Source organism: Colletotrichum higginsianum, chromosome 6, assembly GCF_001672515.1.
Source record: "Colletotrichum higginsianum IMI 349063 chromosome 6, whole genome shotgun sequence".
Taxonomy (NCBI): domain Eukaryota; kingdom Fungi; phylum Ascomycota; class Sordariomycetes; order Glomerellales; family Glomerellaceae; genus Colletotrichum; species Colletotrichum higginsianum.
Window position 1 is genome coordinate 1,172,845 of NC_030959.1, and position 11,584 is coordinate 1,184,428.

Consider the following 11,584-nt stretch of genomic DNA (forward strand, 5'->3'; position numbering starts at 1 on the left):
TGCAGCTGGGTCACTGGGAGTCACTAGTGGATTGCAAACTACATGGCAAACACACACACATATGCAGGAGGAAGAGATTGGGACAAACTACTGAATGACGGTGTTGGGGGGGGGGGGGGGGCTAGATTTGACCAGCCGGACTGGGCCCCGGCCCGGCCGAGGCCCAAGGTCGACGCTATTTGCTCAGGGCGAAGCCCTGGTTTGACGAACAGACCTCGTCAAGAGCCGGTTAGTTGGACGGAATAAAGGGATTCTTTGGGACTGGTCCCTCCGTGGCTCTGTGGACGTGGCGTTGGGCGTCGAATCCGTTGGTGTGGTGCCCCCGACTCGTCGGTAGGATCCAAGATGGCGTTCCGTGTGGCTTCGCCACGCACGCTTGTCTTTGACGTTGCCCTGTTTGAGGACAAAACTCTGTCTCCAACGAGACGACTCCTACGAGACTCCTCCTCCTCCTCCTCCTCCTCCACATCCTAGTCTCATCTCTCCGAGTTTTGGAAAGAAAGAATTGTGGAAATGCAAAGGCAAAGGCAAACGCAACGAGGGGTCCGTCCCATGCCCTACAAACACACTTACAAACACGCATATACACCATGTACTTACCACTACCGGTCTCATTCGCCTTCAGATGAGCCTTGGCATGTTGTGCCCTGACCAACAGTTTAAATGAGACGGCAGCGTAATCAATGGACCCCCCCGGTCTGGCCAGGACGCTAGAGGAGGGAACGTTCTCTAGCGAAGCGAACAGTCGCACTGCAGAAAGAGACACAAACAGTCTCATCGACACGAGGACCGACCTGTGTGAGAAGCAGCGACGTGCGTGTGTGTCTCTCTCGCTCGTGTCTTGGATGATAGGCGGCCGGCATCACCCCTTGTCAGTCGTACCTATTCATCTCTCTGTACCTGTGGCCTGGTTATCATTACACTCTCTCCTCGTCTTGATTCGACCCCAGAAGCTTGACACGACACGACACACCACCGCCATGAGACCGAACACTTCCAGAACTGGCAGCTGTCTCGGAGGGGCCAAGGAACCCCCCCCCCCCCCGCCGGACCAAGTACAGACTACACTAGACTACTTGGCACTATGAACCGCGGATTTTCGCCGCGTCGATCAAAGACGACGCAGGATGAACGAACTCTCCCCCCCTGCCAGTTCCTTCAGCTCGGACTCTGCCACTCCCATCGAAACGGGGTCACGTCAGCTCTATGCCCCGCGGGCCGCCGGGGGGTCGAAGATAGGAAGGCCAGGTTTTAGGGTCTGCTAGTTTCTTGTGCCCCTCTTCCCTCGAGGGGTGTGGGTTTGCGGCTGCTTTTGGCGTTCCTGATGCATGACCACGACCAACGAGTCTACCACACGCGGGTGACGGTTCGTGTGCCGTACCCACGAACGATGCGAACAGACCTCTCCAGTTGCGGATATTCCGCACGCACAGAGCATCCCCCCCCCCTGCAGGTCACAGACTCAGAGTAATGAACCTGTCAGCGTCACATTGACTGACAGGAAAGATGGGGTCGGGCAGATATATGGTGTGGGTGGGCATTCATTTGTATCTGCCCGATACGCACACGGCACACGCTACATACCGCCGCCGACTTTGCATGGGAATTGCAATTCCGAGAATGGTGCCGGCCGGCCTTTTGGACTGCGGAAAGCTAACCCATAATCGATGCCCCCTACCCTTGGCCTCTCCCCTGTTTTCCTCCAATAATTCACACAAAGGGAACGGCGGTCAGATAAACCGTCGGCCGGCGGATGATGATGCCCGCTTATGGTTCTTGCTTCCCTTGCTGCCCCCCTCCACACACACACACACACACACACATATACAGGGAAAGACCATCAGGGTTGAATCGGTCACAACTCACAGCTCACAACTCAGACGAGATCAATCTGGGTAGGAGTATTGATCGAGATAAAGACGAGCCCGAGAGAAGAAAAAAGACAATGCGGAACCTTCTGGGTTGGATCCCGCGTTTCCTGGTGACAAGCTACAGCTAAGCACCCCCCCCAGTGTTGGACAGCACAGAGACAACGGAGAACGGAGAGGACGAGACGCAAAGCACTATGGATGAGGCTTCGGAAATGCTGCTGCTCACGTGGCGAGGACCCGTCCTCAGCTCCCCACGCCACCAGCGCCAGGAAGGACACGGACGTGGGGACATGGAGGATGGACATCATGAGCGAGGAGCAGAACAGTTTGTATCTCTCTCGTAAGAACACACATGGGGAGGGGGGGTACATGGTGGCTGATGGCTGGCCCGCGCCTCCTTTTCTCTCTCTCTCTCTCTCTCCCGAACAAACGCTGTCACACCTTGCCTATTCCTCCTCCTCCTCCTCCTCCACGGTTTTTCATCTCGATCTCGTCTCCGTCTCGTCTCCGTCTCGTATTGTTCTTCGTCCCAAGCGCTAAAGATCCCCCTTCCTTTTTGCCTCTTGCTGGAGAATCTCAAGTGAGGCTTGGGCGCTAGTAACAGTCCTAACGCCTAGCCCAAGTGGGCGGATGGGTGGCATATGTCAGTACCCTTCTCGTCTCCCCCTCCCCCCTCCTCCTTGTCTTAGCTTTCCAAGAGCTCTCTGCCTTCTTCTTTGTGTCAAAGCGGAACGGACTAGTGTAGCGAGCGTCTCTCTTTCCAACCCGTCTAGCGTTGCCCTTGGCCCTTGGAACCCCCCCTCCCTCCCTCCCCCCTTGTACCTGGCACCCGCGCGCGGCTTTTCCCATTATCCAATGTTAAAACGACCACTCCGTGTTAGTCTCTCTCCATCTCTCTTGTTTTGGGACGTAATCACGATTCAGTCCCTTCCGAGCCGGGTCCAATGCCTGTTCTTCTCCCAAGGAGCCCTCATCTGGGGCCTGGTTCGTGGCTTGCCGCCGCCGGAGAGACCCTTGTCGCTGCCCAAGTCTGCCCGGCCGGTACCATCCTCGACTAGGGCGGGAAGCTATTGTTATTGGGAGAGTGTGTGAGTGATCTGGCCCCGGCTTGCGCATATGGGTTTTTTGACGGCAGATGGAAAAACAGATAAACAAGACGTTCTCTCCCACGTTGCTCTTTGAACGAAGTCCGGGTTTTCTTTCTGCTTCCAACCCTACCCCCCACCGAGTTGTTCCTTCAAACTCTGTTCCACGTTCGTTTTCCCTTGCCATTGGGCATTTGAGCACAAAGGCTTGCATATACGGGCCACCTCGACCAACGATCCAAGGACCAAGAGTCTCTGACATTTCCTTCTCGCCACCTTGGCCCTCCGTTACGAATACTACTGCTACTACCACCACCACCACCGCCACCACTACTACTGTTACTATTACCTCTACCACGATAGTAAGATTACCCTCGTTTGATCACAACATACACATCCACATCACATCCACATGTCTGTCCAGCGGACGACACCAGCAAGACGAGGCACCATGACGGCCGCCATGTACAGCAAACCCAAGCCCAAGGAGTCGGTGCTGGACCTCTGCACGCGGGCGACGCTCCTGGGCAACAACATCTCGGTGCGGATGCTCGAGTTCCTCACCAACGTCAAGCACCAGCCGCACGGGTTCCGCGACCTCGCCAACGACTTCCTCGACATCTGCCGGATCCTGTGGTCCATCGAGGCCGGCCTCTCGGAGGCGTCCCGCACGCACCAGGAGTTCCCCGCCGACATGATCAAGGAGCTCGACCTCAAGTTCCGCCAGACCAACTCGGACTTCCAGGTGCTCGACCACATGATGTTCGAGTTCCTCGAGTACGAGAAGAAGGGCGCCATGGGCAAGATCCAGCGCGGCTGGCGCATGATGTTCGCCGACAAGGAGATCCTGCGCATGCGCGAGTCCCTCCGCAAGGCCCGCGACGCCCTCCGCATGAGCGCCCTCGTCTTCCAGTGGTCCCTGGGAAGCTCCAAGACGGACGACTCCGTCGGCAACGGCTACGCCGGCCTCGCCGCCGCCCTCGACCGCATGAGCAACAACCACTCGACGGTACGCATATCCAAGTCCAAGTCGTTCGAGGTCCAGACCGCGTCGCCGCCGGACCGTTCCGACGATTCCTCGCCCCCCTTGCCGTCCCCTCTCCCGCAGATTTCCTCCCAGGCCCCTCATATCCCTCCCCCGTCCCTCGTCGAGAAGATCTCGGCAGACTTCGTCCTCCAGGAGGTGAGGCTTTCCCCGGACCCGCGCCGCCGGGCCTCCCTCTCCAACAAGAGCCATCACAGCTTGTCGGAGAACGGGCACCCTCACTCTGCGAGGATACCGGACCGCAGGATCGGCAGCGGCCGGGGGGACGACCTCACCATCTCGGAGCATGGCCAGTACGACCTCCACCAAGCCGCCGCGAACCTGAGACCCGCCATCAACAACAACACGGAGAGGAGGCTGGCGCTTGACGACCTGACCATCTCGGACCGGGACACCGCCTACGACACGCCCAGCCGCCTCTCGGACCGGAGGAACCACCTCCGCGACTCGGACAACGCCGTCTCGCCGTCGTCGTCCGGGACGGAGACGCTCATCGGCGAGCTGCAGACCATCGCCGACAGCATCCCGACCAAGGTGGTCCGCCTCAAGGCCGACCCGCTGACGATGCCGCGCTGGACGCCGCGGCACAACGCCAGCGGCAACCCGTCCCTCAGGACGTCGCTCATCGCCGCCGTCCACGGCAAGAACCACAAGCTCGTGGAGCAGCTGCTGGACCGCGGCGTGTCGCCCGACACGGGGCCCGACCAGCACGTCCTCGTCGACTCGGTCCTCTGCCAGGACGCCGAGAGCGTCCGGCTGCTTCTGCTGTTCGGGGCCGACGCCAACTCGGCCGACAAGGACGGCATCACGCCGCTCTTCGCCGCCGTCGAGATGAACTCGCTCGAGATGGCGCGGACGCTGCTCAAGTACGGCGCCGACCCGAACCTGTCGGCCGGCGCGTCGCAGGAGTCCCCGCTGGCCATCGCCGTCATCGACGTCAAGGTCGACTTCGTCCACCTGCTGCTCACCTACGGCGGCGACCCGAACCACATCATGGCCAACGGCAACACGGTGCTCATCGCGTCCATGAACAAGACGACGCCCAAGAAGCTCGTCGACCTCATGCTCGACTACGGCTCCGACCCCAACGTCAAGAACAGGGAGGGCAAGACGGCGCTCTTCGAGACCATCATGGCCGCCCGCGTCGACCTGCTCGGCGCCCTGCTCGACCACGGCGCGAACCCGAACCTCCCGGGCCCCAAGCACATGCTCTGGCCCGCCACCTACCAGGCCCCCTGCCTCAAGGTCCTCCTCGCCCGCGGCGCCGACAGCAAGAAGGCGCCGGGGAACATGGAGCTGGCCGTGAGCATCAACAACATCGAGTCGGTCCGCGTGCTGCTGGCGGCCGGCGTGAGCCCCAACACCAAGAAGGACGGCATCTACACGCCGCTCTGCACGTCGATCCGCGACAACCGCGCCGACATCCTCGAGCTGCTGCTCGAGAACGGCGCCGACCCGAACCTCAACTCGGCCGAGTACCCGGCCTTCAAGTGCGTCACCCACTTCCGCACCCACTTCCTCCCGCGCCTCGTCGCCGCCGGCAACGACCTCCACAACCCCAAGGGCATCATCGAGACGGCCGTGCGCGTCAACAACACCGAGGCCCTCATGTGGCTCCTCGACCAGGGCGTCAGCCCCAACGACCGCGGCGAGGACGGCAACACGCCGCTGACGACGGCCATCCGCGAGAACCGCGCCGAGATGCTCGACGAGCTCCTCGCCCACGGCGCCGACCCCAGCGTCCGCGGCGCCGACTGGCCCGTCGTCATGGCCGTCCAGCACCCGGCCATCCTCAAGAAGCTGCTCCCCGCCATCGCCGACCCGCGCTCCTTCAAGGGCCTCATGGAGCGCGCCGTCGTCGCGGACCAGATCGAGAGCGTCAAGCTGCTCCTCGCGGCGGGCGTCTCGGTCGAGGACAAGAACGGCGGCGTCTTCTCGCCCCTGACGTCCGCCATCCGCGAGGACAACAAGGAGATGACGCGCTTCCTCATCGAGGAGGGCGGCGCCGACGTCAACGCCCCCGGCGAGCACCTGCCCATCGTCAAGGCGGTGCGCCGGTGCCGCGGCGACGACACGGACATCCTCGAGATGCTCCTCCGCAAGGGGGCCGACGCCAACAAGCTCTACCGCGGGTGGAACGCCGTCATGCAGGCCGTCGAGAACGGCGACGCCAAGCTGCTCAAGCTGCTCGTCGCGGCGGGCGGCGTCGACCTCGAGGCCCGGGACGACGCCGGCCGCACCGTCATGGAGATCGCCGCCGGCCGCGGCTGGGAGGAGTCGGTCGGCATCATCCTCTGGGACGGGAAGAGCAAGGAGTGAAGCTGAAGTCTGTGAAGCTGAAGTCTGTGGAGCTGAAGCCCGTGACAGGCTTCACGCGACGCTTTTTCCACCATCCTATCATTTCCCCCCTTTTTCTTCCGTGTTACTCACTGGCTCACTCACTATACCAACGTGCTGCGAACGGCACAAGAAAAACCTACCACTTCTTTTTTCCTTTTTTCTTCTTCTTTGTAATGTCCGTGTATGAGATACCGAGGACAGGTCGGGCGACTGAAGTTTTTCCATGTTCAATGTCTCGAGGGCTGGTTGGTTTCCATGATATCAGACCATGTTTTTGTTCGTTTCGGCTCCGGCGGGATACACCCTCTTTCATCATCGCTTTTCACTTCTATACCTCCCCCATTAGACTTCGAGCAATACATCTCCTTGAACTGTTCATCTGCATTGACACTCCATGATGGACCTGACGTGACGGCTTCTCAACCTCATCCCAGCCACTTTCCGGGTTTCCCCCACCATCGAGCCTACGCCCGAGTGTATGTTTGGCACATATACGAAAGCCGGGGAGGTTAAAAGACGAGAAAGGGGACCCCTACCAGTATTGTGTCACACTTGCAATAACTCTCACGCTTGTGCACAACAAATGAAAAGAGGTGACCGAGACTCTGTCCAGGCAACTCGGCGTATAAAACGGCATCCGGCACCCAGCAAAAAGGTAAGCATTGTGCCTCATGCCTGAATCGAACAGGCGATCTTCTCATTACTAGTGAGACGCTTTACCACTGAGCCAACAAGGCCGGCAGAGATAGAATCGCCAAGGGGTGGTTGGAGGGTGAGACGGCCGTGAAGCCATCATGAGATCCCGAGATTTGCCTCGTGGCGGAATCGAACCGCCGATCTTCTCATTACTAGTGAGACGCTTTACCACTGAGCCAATGAGGCCGTCCGGGCGACCGAGTCGCTCGCAATGCTTGCTGGTCGGCGACGGCGATGGCGGGTTCATTTTCGCTGGGTTGGCGAAGTGCGGTTTGCGTCCCACCAGCCCACCCACTCGGTCCGCGATGGGGGCGATGCGGATTTGAGGGGCAAGGGCTTTACGGACGTGGCGGGGCCACTCGTCTCGAGTTGATGATTTTCCACTCGCAGTCCGAGGGGGGGGGGGGGGAGGCATCTTGGTTTGTCGACTTCGCATGAGATTTGACAGATGGCTGGCTGGTCCTCGATTCGTAAGGGGGTGGGGGATCTCTGTTTAAATGCACTGCTACATACTTCTCCGAGTCAACTTAAGAAAGAATCCCAAAGTGATGCCAACGTCCACCTGCAGGTTGAAGATGAATCCCGCTTTGTAAAGTTTCTGATGTGTACCGATTTGGGTGAGCGACTCTCCACCCCGAGCTATGGTCCCAGCTCTTATACGCACCACAAGGGAAGAAAATACAGACACTAACTCAAACGACACAGATGAAGAACGCAAAACAAACTACAAAAGAAAAACTCCAAGAAACAGAACGAGAAGTCCTGGTATTCTCCCAAAGACACCTTCGTTGTTTTGATCATACTTGGCAGAACCACCTGCAACGCTGAGTCTGACTCATGTTCCTATCATACGCATACGCCGTCTCTCATTCCCTCCAACCATGAGACTAGTATCATGTCAGTGTTGTAGACGTGATAGAAAGAACTCCGTAGTAACGACATACCTTTTTTCGTTTCTGACGTTGGCGTTGCGAACCTTTTCACCTCGAAGCGCACGCGGGCTGCGAGCAGCTAGGACGACGCAGCCGAGGCCGCCGACTTTGGGAGAGAGCACTTCGGGCAGGTCGAGATGGAAGCCGGCGCCGTATTTGCCGGGCAATGGCAGATCTTGTTGGGATCGGACAGTGCCACAATGGCCGTCGCGGGGACAAAGGGGGCAGGCATCTTGAGGTGGTGCGAGTTGACGAGAGTGTACCGAGTAATACTGTATGTAGTGATCGGAGGGTATGAGAAAGCAAATGTCTGTAAGGTTTGATTGCTTGCGGTGTCAAGATGGTCTGTAGTTTGTTTCTTCGGCAGCGCATCGTGCCTTATATGTACGCCTGACCCGGTTGCCGCGTCCGACAGCAACGTTCGTCGTACTGTTGCCAGGATGCCGGCGCAGCATCGCTAGCCTGACCTTTGTCGAACAAGATCAGATTCCTGCGTTCAGAGCGATGTGTAGCCAGAGAGGACTTTACATTTGCTCTTTTAGGAAATTGTCGATGGGGGGGGGGGGCAATCATCCCTACGACTTGGACCCGGGGTGTGCACATGCGCGGGTAGCCAACGGATTCCAGTAATCTCGAGCGAGGGATAAATTGCAATCGAAGGGGAATGATTCGCCAGGCTTATGATGGAGGCGCGGATGGCTCAAGGCCTAGCGTAATGTCGTGGGTATGGGGAGAGAGATATTACGGTCTTCGCCAGGATTCATTACTGGGGGGGGTTCATGATAACAGTCGGCCCGCCGAGGCTCGAGTCTTGGCCTTCCGAGAACACCTCACCGGCCGTATGCTTGCAAACCAGCCCGGGGTGTGCCCCGATGAATCTGTTCCTGAAAATCGTCAAGGGCTTGCTCGCAGCGAACCAGAGTCCGTATCAAACGCGGCGCTGCGAGCCTGTGGCGACCCAGGGCGGCATGGCAGTTTGTCAGCTCCAGCGTATGACCTTCTCCATAGGGGACCAACAAAAGGCCAAAGGACCCGGTTGCAGACTTTGAGTTCATCACGAGTGGGAATCAAACTAAAAGATGAGGTTTAAGAATGTGTGCGTGGATTGCCGTTTTGGGAAGTTGTACGTTGAATAGTTGGAATTCGCCCAAGTGGCGACGGGGAGGGGGGGGGGGGGAACGATTGGGATTTTCCTAAAAGGGATATTGAACGTCTCTCGAGAGGTCGCCAAGAGTGTAGATGAGCAACGCGATTCGTCCGCCAGACGGCCGCGCAACAAAAGAGGCTGATTTAGGCGTCTTACTCATCTCAGGTTACCCATCGAGCGCGTTGGGGGCCGACCAACCGGGGCTGACGGGTTTTGTGGTTTTATGATCAGGCACACACACACACACACACACACACGGAATCCTGGATCAAGAGGCTTGTTCGAAGCTTGTAGCCTTTCAGGGCTGAAGGAAGGGTGGGAAGGGGAGACACCGCCACGGGGCAGAATGCATGGCAAAAACGTTCTGTCTCTTTGAGGCACGTAGAACTTCCCAAAACGAAGAATAGAGTGAGTGGCTTTGCCGTTCGGTGTTCCGGTGTTACGGTGAGCGGCCTGGTGTCCAGGGAGTTGTGGATGATGATACTCTGAGACGAGACGGCCATTACACTGTTTTGGTTCTTCTGGTGCGTTCCGTTCGTTGCATCTCGTGGCTTGGAAATTAACTGGCTTTCATCGGTTCACATTGTCCTGAGCTGTGGTTATACAGCAACGACTCAACGAGTGCCATGGTCAGATCGGTTATTGCCTGAAGTTTCAAGGACACATGGCTAAACATCAGTTTCTTTCGGATGACCAAATGGATTCTATTCAAGACGCATGCTACCTGACTATCCATGCAAAAACCACCTTCGTTCGATCCCATTGCGTCTGGCGAAATCTACTAAATGCAACAACGGCCAGAGAACGACTCCATCCATGCCCAGTTCACGCGAACAAGAAACAAATCGTAGAAAGGTCTCGCCAGTCGGATATCTCAAAGTATAGGGGGGCCCTAGACTTTCCCCAGCCTATTTGGGGCAACCAATACCCTTCCCAGTGAGAGTACTGCAGCAATCAGCGTCCTGCGGAAAGTGTCAGCGGACGGCTCATCCAGTTCCAGTTCCAGCGATTCGAATGCACTCACGCAGGTCTCGCTGATAGCGATCTGCTTCCCGTCCGGACCCTCTCTGTACACGTTCCGGCAAAAGTTGTGAGCCATATTGGGAGATCGGCACACGTTGGCCCCGGTCCTCTGTCGCAGGCAGGCGTCCCGCCCGTTGTTACCACCCCAGCAGCAGTCCTCCGCGAGGTCGGCGATTCGGCACTGCGGTTTCATCAGAGGTTTATCAATGTATCGGGCGGGGTGGCGCTTCTTACATGCGACGCAAGGACTTCTTGCGTGGCGGCGGCGAGCGTCAGGACGGCGATGAGGGAGAAACGCATGTTGGATGGTATGGGTGGTTAATCCGGGCTGTGCTTGTTTTTGGGTCTTTGCAAGAAAGATGCGAAAGAGAAAAGAGTTTTGTATTGTGTCTTGTTGAGTAGTTGAAACTTGAAAGAGAGGATGGATGCTCTGGGAGGGAAACGAAACGTTGGAGTAAAAGAGTTCTGCCCGTCTTATACAAGATTCCCAACTGGTGGTTACCATAGGACAGACGACCAAAAAAAAGCGCAGTGTGAAGTTTAAAGACCCGCGATCCAAATCAACTAAGAGGCTGTGTATGCTTTGGGGAGGCCTTGGCCGTTGTAATTTGATTGTGCTATTATTTCTCGGCCAACCACAGACAGCTGTAGATCTACGCTGACAGTCGCTACGGAGATTAGTCCGCTGGACGGCATGGGCTGTCGAGCCGTTACGCTTCGTCGCCAAGGCTGCTATGGAAGTTCGTTGGCGAGACCGACCGGTGGTGGACAGCGGACTTTGATCTCTCGGCAGCAAACAATTAAGATGCTGCGAGTCAGCCGAGCTGCATAAGACGATCATGTAGAGACAAAAAGGTGGACTGCAGCAGGTCCCAAGAATGGCTCAGCCCTTGGGACTCCATCGACTTCATGAACGGGTTACAAGGATGTCGACATATAGTAGTCAACTTATTGCTGCTCGGTTGTCCAAATGGTCCAAACATGGAACCGTGTGGTTGTCGGTGCGGAAACGCATGTTGGACCCCGAATTTCGACATCTTCTTCGCAAAGAGACACCGATCCGACACTTCTGTAAACAACCGTAGAAGAACTGCGGCAGAAGCCTGGACAGTCACAGGACGGCACAAGGGGCCGGCCGTGAACGCAAAGAGCAGCACCTAATTCCGGAGTGTGTCAGCAGATCGGACTACACCGAGGAAACGGAAACCCGCCAAGCGATCGGCGCTCTCTGCCGGCGGGCGATCTCTCTAGGCTCGTCAATGCAATCTCCGCCTCACCGCCGATGATGCTGCGCCTCCAGGAACCGATTTAGACGAACCCAAGTATTCGGGACTCGAGAGCTCTAAGGGTAAGTAAGGGTGAAACATTTCTGGGCATCACGGCTGCCGAGGATGTATCTTCATGTCAATACCGGACCTAACAACGCGACTCTTGGTCTTCTTCAT

At 57.5% G+C, this 11,584-nt stretch overlaps 3 protein-coding genes across 3 annotated transcripts; 1 reads left to right on the plus strand and 2 right to left on the minus strand.

Annotated features, from left to right (window-relative positions):
• Window positions 1-3,368: 3,368 nt before the first annotated feature.
• CH63R_08780 (Ankyrin repeat domain containing protein) lies at window positions 3,369-6,320 on the plus strand (the record flags this gene model as incomplete). Its single annotated transcript, XM_018303754.1, has 1 exon — window positions 3,369-6,320. The coding sequence occupies one exon, from the start codon at window positions 3,369-3,371 to the stop codon at window positions 6,318-6,320; it is 2,952 nt and encodes a 983-aa protein (XP_018155777.1).
• Window positions 6,321-7,044: 724 nt separating this feature from the next.
• On the minus strand, window positions 7,045-8,424 carry CH63R_08781 (uncharacterized protein; the record flags this gene model as incomplete). Its single annotated transcript, XM_018303755.1, has 5 exons — window positions 7,045-7,493; window positions 7,551-7,676; window positions 7,896-7,924; window positions 7,982-8,241; window positions 8,365-8,424. The coding sequence occupies 5 exons, from the start codon at window positions 8,422-8,424 to the stop codon at window positions 7,045-7,047; spliced, it is 924 nt and encodes a 307-aa protein (XP_018155778.1).
• A 1,600-nt stretch (window positions 8,425-10,024) lies between these two features.
• Window positions 10,025-10,439, minus strand: CH63R_08782 (uncharacterized protein; the record flags this gene model as incomplete). Its single annotated transcript, XM_018303756.1, has 3 exons — window positions 10,025-10,078; window positions 10,141-10,320; window positions 10,374-10,439. 3 exons carry the CDS (start codon window positions 10,437-10,439, stop codon window positions 10,025-10,027), a joined length of 300 nt encoding a protein of 99 aa, XP_018155779.1.
• Between the last annotated feature and the right edge of the window lie 1,145 nt (window positions 10,440-11,584).